General features: G+C 43.9%; 3 protein-coding genes across 3 annotated transcripts; all 3 read right to left on the reverse strand.

Moving 5' to 3' along the window:
• Positions 1–2,330: 2,330 nt before the first annotated feature.
• Positions 2,331–3,023, reverse strand: LOC124680555. The gene has a single exon (XM_047215610.1). It carries the CDS (start codon positions 3,021–3,023, stop codon positions 2,331–2,333), a length of 693 nt encoding a protein of 230 aa, XP_047071566.1.
• An 8,017-nt stretch (positions 3,024–11,040) lies between these two features.
• Positions 11,041–11,733, reverse strand: LOC124680563. Its single transcript, XM_047215623.1, has one exon. The coding sequence runs from the start codon at positions 11,731–11,733 to the stop codon at positions 11,041–11,043; it is 693 nt and encodes a 230-aa protein (XP_047071579.1).
• Positions 11,734–12,795: 1,062 nt separating this feature from the next.
• On the reverse strand, positions 12,796–13,506 carry LOC124680570. The gene has a single exon (XM_047215635.1). It carries the CDS (start codon positions 13,504–13,506, stop codon positions 12,796–12,798), a length of 711 nt encoding a protein of 236 aa, XP_047071591.1.
• Between the last annotated feature and the right edge of the window lie 3,344 nt (positions 13,507–16,850).

Here is a 16,850-nt window from a genome sequence, read left to right on the forward strand (position 1 = left end):
TACGGTAAGGCGGCAAGTTTTTTTTTTGTTTGACTCAACTTGGCGCAAGACACTAGAGGTCTCTATGGAAGGGCGTCCATTTTTTTTTTTGGATCAACCTTGGCGCATGACCATAGAGGTCTCTATGGTAGGGCGCCCAGAATTTTTTTTTTTTTGGGATCAACCTTGGCGCATGACCATAGAGGTCTCTATGGTAGGGCGCCCAGAAATTTTCGGATTTTTTTTTTTAGGATCAGACTTGGCGCATGACCATAGAGGTCTCTATGGTAGGGCGCCCAGAAATTTTCGGAACTTTTTTTTGTTTTGCAGATAGACTGCTATCAGGATTCCGACGGAAAACGCGAAATTGACCAGAAAAATGGATCTAAAACTCGGAAAAACTCAGAAACGAAGATCAAGAAAGACCCTACTATGATGGGAACCAAAGGGGAACAACAAAGAGTTGATGGCAGATGTGGCAGAAGTGTATGGTGGCGGTGATATGGCGAGGACTGCAAGCGGAGATGGTGCGGCGGCGACGCGACTACTATGACCAGAACTCGAAACTCTAACGACTCTAGATGCTAAGACCAGCACGCGACACGACAATTGCAGACGAAGACTCAAAAAACAAAAACTGAAAAGATCATGCAATGGCTTGGCAGGGGCTATGGGACGGATGATCTAATCTAACTTCTTTTTGTGGGGCTTTTTCTGGGTTATAGGTAAAAACAAATCTACACTAGGAAAACTGTAAATCTCACCGAGCAACCTGAAATCTGATACCACTTGATAGGGCAAAGGTGTCCGATCTTTCGATGAGATGGGGATAAATCGATTTGTTGGTGGAGTTCGTGCTTGACGATCCGACTACACGTGCAAAGCTCGTGCGCCAATGCAATCGCTAGGACAATCTCCGGGAGTTACCGATCTTGCGGGAGCACGATCAGCCTGACCAGCAAGGGTCTTAATTCCTACCTGAAATCGAGAACAAGTAAGAACTAAAGATGCAATCAGAATATTGTGAATAGAGATGAAAGTTTGATTGATAATGGTGGGATTCCGAATAGTCGGTCTTGTTCTGGGCGTTGGCCTCAAAAGAAGTACACGAAGTTGCAGCAATTGGCTAACTTTTAATCTAATCAAAATCCAAGTTCTAATGACGGCTACGGAGGGATATATATGGGGAAGTGAAGGGATTTTCGTCCAACCAGCTAGGGTTGGCCAAAAACACCCCTAAATGGGCCTTCCTCCACATATATGGCCTCTTAAAATCCCCTAAAATACCTAAACCGAAAATACATGGGCCTGGCCCATTAAATAAGGTGACGCAGACACCAATAATAACTCTTTGGACGAATTTTATGATGGAGTAACTTGTATAATTCATCCAAGCATCGTTGCTTCACTATGGTGGCTTCAATGTTCTGAAATCCTCGCTTGCAATGCCATCCCGAATCCTTGCGGTGTCTGCTGCCATCTCCATGCACGTTCCTAATCCAATGCTTGGCGTCCATGCTAGATCCAATCCTAAATAATATAAATACATTTGATTTAGGCAGCATCATATTCTCATATATATCAGGAAGGATTCCTAGTAACGAAGGTACCTGAGATGTGGTTGTAGGAGTATTGGTTGTATCTATCATAGCGATGTCCTCATCATCCTCCCCTACTTGAATTGAAGTCGTCCTCGACGTAGTCTCATCTTTTTCACCAAAATATGCCTTCAAATCGCAGGTTATCATGTCCTCATCAATTAGTGTATCAATGATGATACAAAAACGAGAATATTTGCGGTCCCATCTTGATAACTAAGAAAGGGCAATTTTTTGTGTGGTACTAGGGTACATGGTTGTGGCTTTATTTTGGTATCTGGATTCATAATATTGTAAACTCTGTCATGCTTGGGTGATATGGATGTAGATTGTATAAATTCATTTTATTTAAACAAATTAAATATGCATTCTGAAACTAGAAATATTCAACTGCACTCCCAGACTGCCAATCCATGTGGTGGAGGAGGTGGTGGTGGGTAATCTTGGTATTAAATTGATTTATTCTGCTTATAATGCGCTTAGCCCTTGTGACTTCGACCTGCCATGTTTACTGTATGCCCAACAAGATCCATGATACAATGATCTTTCAAGTAAGCATATACTTAGATGAAATAACACATCTTGAAGCGTGGAATGGGCAATTGGATCAAAACTTTTTTTGTCTCTCTATTTTAACTTCATGTACATTTGTGCTATATACATAATTACATCTTGGGAAAATTGTATCAAGATCAGCTAGTCCTCAAAAAGGCGGATGCCAATCACAGTGTACCAAGAGTGGTGTGGAGTGATCTATGAGCTAAGAATGTTTAGGAGAGAAACCCTGATCTGGACTAATTTTCTGAACAGATGTCCTGCCCCATTCTCAAGATCTCCAGTACTGCACTCTATCGCCTGCAATTGCTCCTCCTCGCAAACAACTGCCTTCTTCTTGTGAAATGCTTTGGAGACAACAGACTGTTTAGGCATGTTGATTTCCTTTGACAAGAGATGGACTGAAGACTCCAGCAGAGATACAGACATCTCTGTAGCCTTGGTTAATAGTGTGACCATCCTGCAACCTGCAGAGGTAGCCTTCTTCGTGGTCTTCTTGAAATGTTTCTTGGCCTTCTTCGCCAAACGAGAATAAGACTGGATCTTGGCTTGAGCAGCTGCACCATCTCCTTTTTTTAGAGCCACTTGCAACTCTTGAATGATGGCCTTCATCTCCACGAAGATCTCTTGCATGGTGCTGCAGAGATCCAGCAGCTCAAGAGAGCATTCCAACTCTCCAGCCAACATCTTTGCGACTTGGTTCTTTGGCAGGCCAAGTATCTCTTGAACACCATTGTAGATGTCTCCAAGCCTTCTCAGACCATCACACATCATGGTGATAGTGGTTGAGGAAGAGATGCTTGCCTCTAGGCTCAGCATCTCTTGCTCGACTTCGGCCTCGCTGGCCCGAGGCCTTGAAGGCAAACTTATTGATCTTAGGTGGAAAGCCATTTCAGACTCGAAGTTTTTATCTGTATTGCGGTTGAAGAGAGGAGGAGGAGAAGAGTTGCCTATGGTTTGATGTGTCGACCATTTCTCTGAGGCCTATTTATACAGAAGAGGCATACAAGCAGGAGCATTTGATTATTGGACACAAAGAATCATACCATTTATTTTTTCAGATGCTGTCTGCCATGGAGGGAGATCTGGCAGATGCATAGCGATTGCAAAGTCGTCTCTTGTTTAGCTCTTTTTTTTTCAGTCTGTTGTCCTCTTAATGAGCCAACATATTATTGTCATAAATTGGCAGCAAGAACTAGTAGTATGGTATTGTCCGGCCATGTATCGTGGTGAAATTGCATGCTCATGCCATCATGTGAACTTGGCATTTTCTGTGAGCTGTCATACTGGCTAGTCCCTGTTTTCAATTCTATAAGATATGTTGTTTGAGTGATAGTATTGCTAATTACGAATTGAATCCTCGTCTTTTGGAGCTGGCATGCTTAGGAGATGGAAGACAAGATCCACTACCCAGGATCATGTATTCATGGGCTTGTTGTTGGTTCATAATTTTATCCCCACTTTTCAGATTGAACCACCCACCATGTGGAAAGCATCACCATTTTATGTCAAAACAATTATAGAAACGAGTTTTTGATGTGTTTGTCCCTGGTGACGACATTTTATCATCATGTTTATTTATGAAATCTTGTTGCTTGATATCCACCCCAGCTGATTCTCAAAGACGGTGTTCTTTATTTTTTGCGAAGTTTGAAATAAATAAATTACTCTCCTTCTCTGTTCTATTGCTTTTCTGTGGCCAGCCAGATCAACTATATGCTTGAAAAGTGGCGCATAGAAGAACGCACCTCCCAATCGAGAAAACACCAAGTGAAATATTCTGGAAACATATGATGGGTAGGCAAAATTGTATGTTCACTGATGTACATTTTATCTTCTTTGGATACTGAAATCTATTTGAATGATTGATTAGTGATTCCTTTCAAAGGTGGACTCCAATCACATAGATACTTAGTGTAGAAGTTTAGGTTAAAGTGTCATACCCCTTTCGGGGCACACCTTGCGTGTTTATATAGGGAGTTTAACCTAACAACTCCAAAAGGGATATACATGATTTGTTACAAGGAACCATCTAGAACACAACCTAGATAACCACTCAAGCCTTATAATTCGGCTGGTGGGATTACAACACACGCACGCCTAACTACTTAACACGCCCCCTCAATCACAACCTATCTAGGTTGAGATTGTTACGAAAGGCTTCGAGTTGGCGAACCGTCAAAGGTTTTGTGAATCCATCTGCAACTTGATCTCCTGTTGGAATAAATTTTATATCTAACAATCTTCTAGCCACTCTTTCTCGAACAAAATGATAATCAACTTCTATATGCTTAGTTCTTGCATGAAAAACTGGATTAGCTGAAAGATAAGTTGCACCCATGTTATCACACCATAATCTTGCAGCCAAAGGATGAGGAATTCTCAACTCAGTGAGTAATGTTTGCACCCACATGACTTCTGCTGTAGCATTAGCAAGAGATTTGTATTCAGCCTCTGTGCTAGATCTAGAAACCGTGGCTTGTTTTCTTGCACTCCAGGATATAAGATTAGGACCAAGAAAAACAGCGAAGCCACCTGTAGACCTTCTATCATCCGGGCAACCTGCCCAGTCTGCGTCAGAGAATGCACTTACAAGCATAGAGGGTGATTTATTAATCCTCAAACCAAAATTAGGCGTATCCTTAAGATATCTCAAAATCCTCTTAACAGCAGTCCAATGAGAAGTGGTTGGTGCATGTAGAAATTGACAAACCTTGTTGACAGAGAAGGAAATATCTGGCCTTGTGAGAGTCAAATACTGTAGAGCACCAACTATACTTCTATATCTCGTGGCATCCTCTAAGCCAAGGGAATTTCCTTCATATGCTGATAATTTCTCACTAGTTGACATGGGTGTACTTGTAGGTTTGCATGTTAGCATCCCTACTCGTTTTAGAATATCTGTAGTATACCTTTCTTGTGTCAAGAGTAGACCATTATATGTCTTCTTCACCTCAATGCCAAGAAAGTAATGAGCATCACCAAGATCCTTTAAAGCAAACTCCTTCTGAAGATCTCGAAGAAGAGCTGAGGTTGCTTCACGACAAGAACTAGCCACAATTATATCATCAACATAAATGAGCACAAAAATAGAAATATTTCTCTTGGAATAAAAGAATAGTGAGGTATCAGCTTTGGAAGCCCGAAAACCAAGCGCTTGGAGCTTCGTGCTCAGCCTTGAGAACCATGCTCTTGGGGCTTGTTTCAACCCATACAAGGCCTTATCAAGTTTGCAGATGTACTGAGTTTTTCCTTTGACTTCATACCCAGGCGGTTGTCTCATATAGACATTTTCCTCCGAACACCATGGAGAAACGCGTTCTTCACATCCAGACTGTCGAAGATTCCACCCCCGGAGACAGCAATAGACAATACAAGACGAATAGTAGCTGACTTAACTACGGGACTAAACGTGTCCTCGTAGTCAATACCATATCTCTGCTTGAACCCCTTAGCAACTAAGCGTGCTTTATATCTATCTATACTACCATCAGCTTTGTGTTTAATTTTATAAACCCACTTACAATCTATTATATTTTTGCCAGCATGGTTTGGTGGAACTAGGTGCCAAGTTTTATTCACCATGAGTGCCTCATATTCCTCATCCATTGCTTGTTTCCAATTTTCATTTTTTAAAGCATCATCTAAATTACTAGGTTCTCCTGAGGTAGCGAGATTTGCATACCTGACCATATTCTTGTACTGTCTTGGCTGTATTTTCCCGGTTTGCAATCGAGTGGTCACACGTGGCACAGTCGATGCAGTATTCTGAACCGGCACAGAAGATCCAGCCGCATCTGGGGTGGATCCCGGAGCAGATCGTGTCGGAGCAGCAGGATCTGCCGAGGTCTGCGCCGAATCTGCCTCGGAATCGGCGGTCTCCACACGGGATCCAGACGTGCTGGTGTGGCTGGACGCAGCAGTAGCAGGCGATGCAGAAGATCCAGCACCGCGTGTGTGCGCGGACGCACGACCCGGCGTGGCGCGCGCTGAGTGAAGGTGCGGCTGACAAGAGGAGCTAGGCGACGCGGTTTCGCCTGCAGCGGGTCCCGCACGACCCTGGGCTTCCGTGCCATGATGGTGGAGCATGCGATGACGCTCCGAAGGAATTTCCACTCCATTTTCTTCTCTGTTTTCTTCTGCATTGCTGTGCACAGTCTCAAGATTATTGTTAGCTTGTTAGCTGCAACAGTAGTATGAATATCATCCTCAATTGGATCAATTCTAAATTCGCCCCCATGATCAAATTGAGATGGATTTAGGAGATGGGACGGTAGGAGGAGGATTTCTGAACGGAGACGTTGTCCTGCATTGGCATGTAGTTTAGCAAAGGGAAATATTGTCTCATCGAAGATGACGTCCCGAGAAATATAGACTCGACCAGAATTAATATCAAGGCACCTAAAACCTTTGTGAAGATTGCTATATCCTAGAAATACACATTGGATAGATCGGTATTCTAGTTTTCTAGCATTGAAGGGTCGAAGATTGGGATAACAAGCACACCCAAAAATGCGCATGGACTGATAATCGGGTTTAATTTTTTCAAGAACTTCTAGAGGAGTAGAAAACTCAAGGAGTTTTGTAGGGAGGCGATTGATAAGATATACCGCAGCGATGAATGCTTCATCCCAGTATTTTAATGGCATGGATGCTTGAGCAAGGAGTGAGAGGCCAACTTCAACAATATGTCTGTGTTTTCTCTCAGCAGCGCCATTCTGTTGATGGGCATGAGGACAAGAAACACGGTGAGTGATGCCAATTTGTTGAAAAAAGGAATTTAATCGCTCATATTCTCCTCCCCAGTCAGATTGGAGAGTGATGATTTTTCTATCAAAGCGTCGTTCAACAAGAGCTTGAAATTGATGAAATATATTGAATACTTCAGAGCGATGTTTAATCAAATAAATCCATGTAAACTTGCTGAAATCATCAATGAAGCTAACATAATAGTTCTTACAACCAAAAGAATCAGGGGCAGGCCCCCATACATCGGAGTAAATCAACTCTAAAGGATGATGTGAGACACTAGTGGATCTCGAATAAGGCAATTGATGACTCTTTGCCTTTTGACAAGCCTCACATATCGACTCACTATTCTTACTAGAACAAGGAAGTTTATTGTGACTAATAACCCTCTGAACTATGGGAGAGGCCGGATGGCCTAACCGACTATGCCATCTATGATGAGATGGCTTGGAGACTCCATAAGCTTTCTTGGGTGATGGTGAAAATGATGATGACTTGGGGACAGGGTAGAGACCATCGCGGCATGGTCCATCAAGCAGCACCTTCCTCGTGACCTGATCCTTAATGCAAAAGAATTCAGGATGAATTTCAACAAAAGTGTTGTTATCTCTGGTGAGTCGATGTGCAGAGGCAAGATTTTTTTGTAGCATCAGGAACATGTAGGACATTTTTTAGATGGATATTTTGATCATGAGCGGGAATAATAGAATTACCAATGTGAGCAATATTCATACCTGCACCATTAGCAGCGTGCACCTGATCAACGCCATGATAACGTTCATGGGCATGCAGCCTTTCTAGCTCGCTTGTGATGTGATCAGTGGCGCCGGTATCGATGTTCCAGCCACCGCTGCCGTTGTTGTTGCAGTTGACGTTGCCGGCTGTCCGCTCGCGAGGAACAAAGTCCTGATCGAAGCGGTACCAGCAGTTCATGGCGGTGTGGCCCGCCACATTGCAAAGCTGGCACGGTGTGCGATCACCACCACCATGGTTGCCACCATTGTTGTAGCTTCCTTGGCCACCATCACGGCCACCGAAGCGGCCACGGCCTTGATCACCTCGGCCTCCACCACGACCACCGAAGCGGCCACGGCCACCACAAGTAGCGGCATTGACAGAAGATTGAGAGACGCCACGAAGCATCTGCTGACGACTTTCATAAGACAGAAGCTGCGAATAAAGTTCGCTCACCGTGATTGGCTCGGGTCTGGTGAGGATGGCTGCGACTAGCCCGGTGTAGGAGTCGTCCTTGAGGCCTGCGAGGATGTAGGAGACCATGTCTTCATCTTCAAGAGTCTTCCCGGCGGAGATCATCTCGTTCTCCAGAGACTTCATCATGGTGACGTATTCACCCATAGATTTGTTGCCCTTTTCAGCACTAGCAAGAGCAATACGGGTGTTGGTGGTGTGTGCACGCGATCTGGCCGCGTACATGTCTTGCGGGATCTCCCAGAGCTCGGCCGCCGTCTTCACTCCAGCGGCGTAGGGGAGAACCTCTCGTGAGAGAGATCCCACGAGAAAGCTAAGGACCTTCTGGTCCGACGCCACCCGATCTTCATAAGCCGGGTTCAGCTCGGTGACGGTTTCGTCGCCCTTTTTTACTTCAATTTCTTCCTTGGGTGCCTCGATGGATCCATCTAGGTATCCCATGAGACGGGCACCCCTGACCGCCGGCAGAACTTGGGTTTGCCAGAGGATGAAGTTGCCTTTGCCCAGCCGTTCCGTCACGCCTGTGCCGAAGGTGGAGCCTCCCGAAGTGATCTGGGTTGAGGAAGAACAGGAGGACATGTTGGCCGGCGGTGACGTCGTGAGATGGGATCTCGGCGGCGGAAGGCTTTGTCGCTAGATGTGTTTTAGGAGGATCAGCTCTGATACCATGTAGAAGTTTAGGTTAAAGTGTCATACCCCTTTCGGGGCACACCTTGCGTGTTTATATAGGGAGTTTAACCTAACAACTCCAAAAGGGATATACATGATTTGTTACAAGGAACCATCTAGAACACAACCTAGATAACCACTCAAGCCTTATAATTCGGCTGGTGGGATTACAACACACACACGCCTAACTACTTAACACTTAGAAGTGTATCTAGAAGCTGATAGTATCCTTGGCAAAAAAAGAAGCAGCTGAGACTATTCAGAATTGGAACACGTGTTCTGGATCTATTTTCTGATCAGACTCTGTCGATCTCCATGTGTTTAATATCCAACTCTAGTCTGATGCTTATCATTTCAATTTGTTTGGGTAGAAGCTGCAATATTTGCTTAAGTAGCGAGACGGTTGTCTTGCTCTCTCATGTAAGTAATCTGGCCGTTCTATTTCATATTCCTTCTAACTAGATTCAAAGTATTTGCCTTCTTAACTTCCTTCAGTTATTCTTGTGGCTTCTTCACAGAGTGGATGCAGGAAGGACCGAATCCTTACTCGAACAAACAGTTTACAGTCATTGTTTTCTGGTGTCCCACTAAAGAGGTCAAGCAGCTAGACAACACTCAATACCTGCAGCTATTCGCCTGCTCCGATACTATCTGTGAGATCAATAGAATAAGGAGGCAAACTCAGAGACCGTAGATGGAAGCAAGTGTGATACTTTCAGTTCAGCAAGCCCAGTTCGCTTCTTTCCACCTTCCGTCTGTATGGAGCTGGAAGAGAAGAAACGATGAGGATCAGAGAAACTCTTGACGTATCAGCGCCATCCACCATTCTATCCTTTCTTTGGCTTCTCACTACTTATAAGGGCCCAGCAATCTCAATCTGAGTTGGCAGACAAGAAGAATCTTGTGTTCATGCACAAGACAGGCTGGTACTGTGTTATTTAATGTTTTTCTTCTGCAGTTGTGTCTCAAGTAAGGGTGACAGAATTTGACTAATTTGATCCGTTCATGCATCATCCCTGGCATTGTTTATGCTCTGAAACATTTGGTATCTGATCTGAATATCATAATGTGATGCATGTTGAGATCTCAACAGAAGCTATGTGCTATGCAGATTCTTTAACTTTTCGATGTGCCATAGCTGCTCGCAACAATTTTGAAATAAATATGAAAATTGTGAAGATGAATAAATACCGTCTAAATATTTAAGTTTTAGTACATGAATTAATTTATAGGAACTGGATTGGATTATATTGATTTTTAACGTGTATCTTGTTACTGTTGGCCAAGCCATGAACTAATCTGGTCTGAGTCGCTGGGCCCAGAATGTCAATGCTATTTTTATTCATGAGCTAGGCTAGTTTTTGCATTGTTTTGAGCGGGTGATGGGGTGAGCCTGAATGGTGGACTCTTGCCACAGAATGCAGAGGGGAAAACGACAAGGGGTAAATGAAGAAACAGAAGTGGTGGCGCCGTGGAGCCTGCCGTCTAGGTCACCGATGGCGTCCAGCATGCTCTCTTTGTGTCTTCACGAGGTCTGTCTGTACTCCCTGATCTTCCTCTACATATCTGTTTTTTGCTCTGGGCGCAGCTCTTGTTTTTCTACTAGTCATAAATATACAGAATCACTTTGTAGTAGTGTATTGAGATTTGAGAATGATATGAAAAATGTGCGAAACATTCCACTTGGGGAACTTTGCACTATCTTTACTGTTCTAAAATTAATGTTTGAATTGCATAATCCTTAAGAACGAGCAAAAGATGCTGATGTACTAGGATACATGGTTCATTATCTAAGAAAAACTAGGGTACATGGTTGTGGCATTTTTTTGTGCTCCTGAATTAGTAATACTATGCACTGTAAAATTCCAGCGTGATATGCATGCTGAAGATTGTAAATTTCAGTAAATTTGTGTATGCATTCTGAAACTAGAAATATTTAATTTTAGTGCCAGACTGCACATCCGTGTGGTGGTGGTACAACTGGTACCACTCTGGGTTATTTTATATATATCAGTTTATTATGCTAACTGCAAGTTAGCCCTTGTGGCTTCGACCTGGCATGTGTACTTGACACACAGCAAGATCCACAGACCATTGATATCGGAATATCATAAAGCACATATTCAAACACGAAATGCTCAAAATGGATCAAAACTTTGGTTTCTCTTTCTATAATTTCTGTACATTTGTACTGCATACATATTGGAAAAATGCATGAAGATCAGCTATTCCTCAAAAAGGTGGATGCCAATCACAGGGTGTCAAGAGTGACGTGGAGTATCTATGAGCTAAGAATGTTTAGGAGAGAAACTCTGTTCTGAACCAGTTTCCTGAATAGATGTCCTGCTCCGCTCTCAAGATCTCCGATACTGCACTCTAACTCCTGTAATTCCTCCTCCTCGCAAACAACTGCCTTCTTCTTGTGAAATGCCTTGGAGATGAGAGACTTTTTAGGCATTTCGATTTGCTTCGACAAAAGATGGATTGTGGACTCCAGTAGAGATACAGAAATCTCTCTAGCCTTTGTCAATAGCATGACCATCCTGCCACCCTCCGATGTAGCCTTCTTCATGGTCTTCTTGAAATGTTTCTTGGCCTTCTTCGCCAAACGAGTATAAGACATGATCTTTGCTTGAGTAGCTGCATCATCTCCTTTTCTTAGAGCCACTTGCAGCTCTTGGATGATGGCCTTCATCTCCATGAAGATCTCTTGCATGCTGCTGCAGAGATCCAACAGCTCAAGAGAGCGCTCCATCTCTCCATCTAGCATCTTCCTAGCTTGGTTGCTTGGGAGGCCAATAATATCTTCAACACCATTGTAGATGTCTCCGAGCCTCCTCAGACCATCACACATGGTGCTGATAGTGGTGGAGGAAGATATGCTTGCCTCTATGCTCAGCAACCCTTGCTCGACTTCGGCCTCGTTGGCCTGAGGCCTTGAAGGCAAACTTATCGATCTTAGGTGGAAAGCCATTTCTGATCTGGAAGCTTTTCTCTGTAATTTTGGTTGAAGAGAGGAACTATTAGTTTGATGTGTCTACCAGGCCCCTGAGGCCTATTTATAGAGAAGTGTGGAAGCACTGGTACTTAATTGGTACACCTAAAGAATCATGCCAGTTCATCTCCAAGATGCTGTCTGCCAAGGATTAAGATCTAACAGCTGCGGAACAATTATAACACCGAAGATGCCTCGTGTTAAGTACAGTATTTGTTGCGTCCACTTTCCTCGAGATGAGCAATCACATTCCCATGTTCCATTAATTGGCAACAAGAATCAATAGTATAGTTGGTTCTGTTGGTAGACGTGGAGTTCAGTGGTGGACAGTGGACTTTCAGACCTTGACATATTTGCATGCTCAAGCAACCATATAATGGCTTGCTAACAAAAAAATGTATCTGTGACACATGTGTTGCCCTAGACTCTCCTAGCTGTCCAGCTCTCAGGTTGAATTCTGTGGTAACTGCGAGCAAACCTTGTAGTTTGGAGATAGCTTGTTTAGCTGAATAAAACAAAGATGCGCTGCATCCAACAAAAAAGTTTGGCACCTTGAGTAACAGCTTCAGTTAATACCAAACCATTTCGAAAAAATGAAGGAATTTCATATCAATGATCTCACGCGACAAAATGATATAAAATTATTGTAAATACCGTCGATACCCAGATATTAATTTTTAGAGTGATTTTTTTTTGTAGTAGCTTGATTATTTTACATATGCATTCAGTTCTACACAAGAAAATGGAATTGCAGTTGCACAATCATAGTGACTTTAAATTGGCATGTTTCATGTACACCAAGCAAGATCCACCAAATAAGGATATCAACCAAAGTATACTGACCGTTGCAAAAGAAAAAAAGAATTATGACATCACAAAACTATTTGCGAGCTTGAAATATATCAAAATTTTGGAATTGCGTCTGTAATTTTCTGTACATCTGTATTATATATACATATCAGGCAAAATATGAGATCAGCTAGTCCTCTAAAAATTGGATGCTAATCACAGGATATTGTGAGTGACAAGGCTCTTGGAGATCTATGAGCTAAGAATGTTTAGGAGAGAAACTCTGCTCTGAATCAATCTCCGGAACAGATGTCCTGCTCCACTCTCAAGATCTCCCATACTGCACTCTAAGTCCTGCAATTTCTCCTCGCAAACAACAACTTTCTTCTTGTGAAATGCCTTGGAAATAAGGGACTGTTTAGGTGCTTCGATTTTTTTTGACAAGAGGTGCACTGTGGACTCATGTAGAGAGAGAGCCATCTCCCTGGCCTTGGTCAGTAGACTGACCATCCCGCAGTCCATCTTGTCAGACGTCTTCTTTGTGGTAGTTTTCTTGAAATGTTTTCCAGCCTTCTTCAGCAATTGGATATAAGACAGGATCCTGGCTTGGATAGTTGCTTCTTCTCCTTTTCTTAGAGCCAATTGCAGTTCTTGGATGATGGCCTTCAGCTCGACGAAGATCTGTTGCATGGTGTTGCAGAGATCCAGCAGCTGGAGAGAACATTCCATCTCTCCATCCAGCATCTTCCTGTGCTGTGAGGAGCAAACCTGGTTGCTTGGCAACTGGATGATCTCCTCAACATCACAGTAGATGTCACCAAGCCTCCTCAAACCATCACACATCGTCTTGATGGTAATGGATGATGAGATGCTTCTCTCTAGGCTGTACAGATCTTCTTGTAATTCCGCCTCTCTGGTGTGATGCCTAGATGGCAAGCTTATCGATCTTAGAGCAAAAGACATATCTGTTTCTGAAACTAATCTCTGTGTTGGGCTAGAACTAATGAAAGGGAAATTGTTGCTTGTTGGTTTGATGTCTATGTGTAGCCTTCTCTTGAGACCTATATATACAGAAGATGTATATGAGGCCACATCGGTTTCGATGGTAGACAAAAGGAATCGTGGAAACTTTGTTTTCCATATGCTGCCGATCAAGGTTCTTTATCTGGGAGCAGCATAGTGATTTAATTATTAAAGTGGTCTCATTTAGTGTGTAACACTGGTGCGCTGGCTATCTTCCTGGTGAGTTGTCATGATGTCATGTTCCAGATATTACCAACAAGAATCATCATAGTGGTTTATTATAAAGATGAATCCTGGCATAACTGGGTAAGCACATGCATAACTTATTTATGTATTTTTGTTTTGCTTGTACCGTCGGTGCAAAGCTGTTCCAATTACAATGTCAAACCTTGATGTTTAGAGCTGGCATGTTTAGGTGGCAGTGAGCAAGGAAAAAAAAGATCCACTGGACAAGGATAATGTGCTTGTTTGGATAGTGACACAAAGTAGATAAGCAGAACGGGGGCATATCTGGTGAAAATGGACAAGTTCTGCAAATCTGCAAATTCTTGTTTCTAGCCCTTGGATCATGTACCAACAGCTGGATTGAAGTCTTCTTCCCACCACCAATCAGTCTAGGCACATTTGCAGAAAACCACCTGGGCCAATGTATGCCCGTAGAGTAATTTGTACCACTGAAGAGTCTTCTTCTCGCGGTTGGGGGATGGGCTGGACAGACCAGTTTGTATCACTGAGGAATGCTTAATATTTAATCACTACGAGATCTTAGCACAAATAAAGAAAAAAAAATCCTGCTTTCGTTGATGTCACGAATGACTAGAACGAGCGCAGACATAGATCATGCAGTTTGGATTTAAACCAGGTCATGAGCAAAAAAGAAGACGCATCCATATCCATCATTTGATTCCAACAGTAGGCAAGCACCATTCATACGTAGGAAGGGAATCGTGAACACACACGGAACCAGATCTGGACAATAAAAATAGAATGAACATTCCACCATTTAGATCGGGCAAAAAGTCCCATAAATCATGAGCAAATCAAATGAGGAAATCAGGAAATCTTTAGCTGATTGATAGTAGAACGGGTCAAGAAATTTCATAATTCAAGAGATGAATCAGAACAGGCACGCAGACAGCCTGAACAATGAATCTAAGCACGAACTCCAAACTCAAGAATATAAACACTGCAGCTGGATGTACTGCACTAATCCTGCAAGAAATCGATATGGCGGCCGGAATTGCTGCGAGAGCATTCCCAGTGGGTCGTTGGAAGAGGCGGCGCCGGTCATCACCTGTAAACACCTCCATGGGCAGCCAAATCTGAGGGCTGGAGAGAGAGAGAGAGAGAGGAGGGGTCCAGTGGGGACACGATTGTTCTTTCTTATGACTGCAAGGGTTGTTCTATAAAATGGGTGGAGGTGGGACTGAGGCTGCTGATCGGATGGTTGGTACAAGATCCAACGGCTCTTACAGATATTTTCAGATTTTCAGGAACTGTGTTGTTTTCACCTGATACGTCCCCTAAGCAGAACCTTGTTACTGAATTGTTCTGAAAAAATTGATGCTGTTTTGTTTCTCCTCGCTGCAGAATCATCTTGAACCGAGTTTATTGCCAGCAAAGTCACCTGCACGAGGATGATGTTTGTTCATGGATCCAAATTGGTGGTATTAGGAACTTATAAAATTAAAAGTAGGAAGCATCCTTATTGTTTCTTTGTTGTACCTACTAGTGATAGGAGGAGTGGACTTCATAACTATTAGCTGGCCTGTTCCTCTCGAAATAATCCACGTGCTCTACAATTTTGTAGTGCATTACGTGCATCTGGCTGAGCTATCACATTATGTTCCAACTATTGACAACAAGAATCGGCATCGACATCGAGCTGGTATAGTTTTAGATGGCTGGCTACCTTGTCAAGATTGTTGGTGTGTGCGTGTACTGGTCATGCAATCTGGTTGTTGGTCATTTGGCACACCTGTTTGATCTTATCAATTCAATATTTTGTCCCGTTTTGATTTCCTGAGGCATTTCCCAGGTGAATAACATATCAGTTTCCGATGGAACCACGTAAACAAATTTCAAAGCGTGTTTCTGGCTACATAATTGTGCTGATCTTTAGTGCTACTTTGAGTCATGCTAAATGCTTGTCCATAGTAAGTGAGTATTTTTATTTTTATTTTTGAAAAGTAGGCTAAGAAAACATTATCCTATCCTTGGTTGCTCCACGTTTAAGGTGATCACTCCGTTGCTAGCTATATCAACAACAATGCTGCTGCCTTGGAATCTGGTGCCATCCCCTCGCGGGCACAACCAATGGAAACATTAAGAAGGTCCGGCCTTATCCAGGGCAGAGCGTCGGTGCTATGTGCTGCTCATTTCGCTAACCCTTCGCCAATTGCCCATAGAGTGGTTCAATCCCTATTGGGTCCCCGCTTTGCCATGCAAAGATCAGGTTTGTCAGAAAGGAATAAACGATCAAGGTGACCGATCACATCAAGGAACAATGTTCGCGCCAAGAGGGTCAGAGACACTTGCCATGAAACAAAGAAATACACACATTCTCTCCCCCTCGCCAAAGGTCTCGTAGTCATTTGTTGACTTAAACTCCTTCGAAGATGGACTTAAATCCTAAGAGCATCCCCACTCGTTGGCGCTCCTCACGCCTAAATCCGAACGAAACAACCGCCGGATTGGACGAAATTAGTCGTCCACCCGGAGTTCGGCGGATAGAGTTTAAATTCAAACAAATCGTCGTCCCGCGCTACAAGTACGGCCAGTTGATCGGCAAAAGGAGCAAAAGGATCAGCCACAGATCGGCGATCGGAGGGAAATTACACGGAGACAGGCTCGTCGGCAGTCCCGGCCGGCACGGCGGTGTCCGACGGACCAGTTTCCTCGCACGCCGCGGCCGAAGCGGCTGCGGCGGGCGACGATGAAGCAGCGGCAGTGGACGTCGAAGCAGCCGCAGTCGACGAGGTAGATGGTGAGGTAGACGAGGTAGAAGCCGGCGGAGACGACGAAGGACTGGCCGTAGTGGCTCGGAGAATGTCGCTGCGGTGGCCCTGGTACCAATTCCTCGTCTCCTCGTCCATTTCCATGTCGCCGCCGCCCATGAGGAACGCCAAGTCTGTGTTCCTCTTCTTCGCCGCCGCCGTCATCTTCAGCAGGGCGATCCGGACGCCTTGGTTGGCGAGCATCTCCCGCCACCTGCCGTCGAACTTGTCGTTCCTCCCGTCGGCGTGCGACCTCAAGTCGGCCCAGCACTTGTCGATCGACGCCTG

Source organism: Lolium rigidum, chromosome 1, assembly GCF_022539505.1.
Source record: "Lolium rigidum isolate FL_2022 chromosome 1, APGP_CSIRO_Lrig_0.1, whole genome shotgun sequence".
In the NCBI taxonomy this organism is placed as follows: domain Eukaryota; kingdom Viridiplantae; phylum Streptophyta; class Magnoliopsida; order Poales; family Poaceae; genus Lolium; species Lolium rigidum.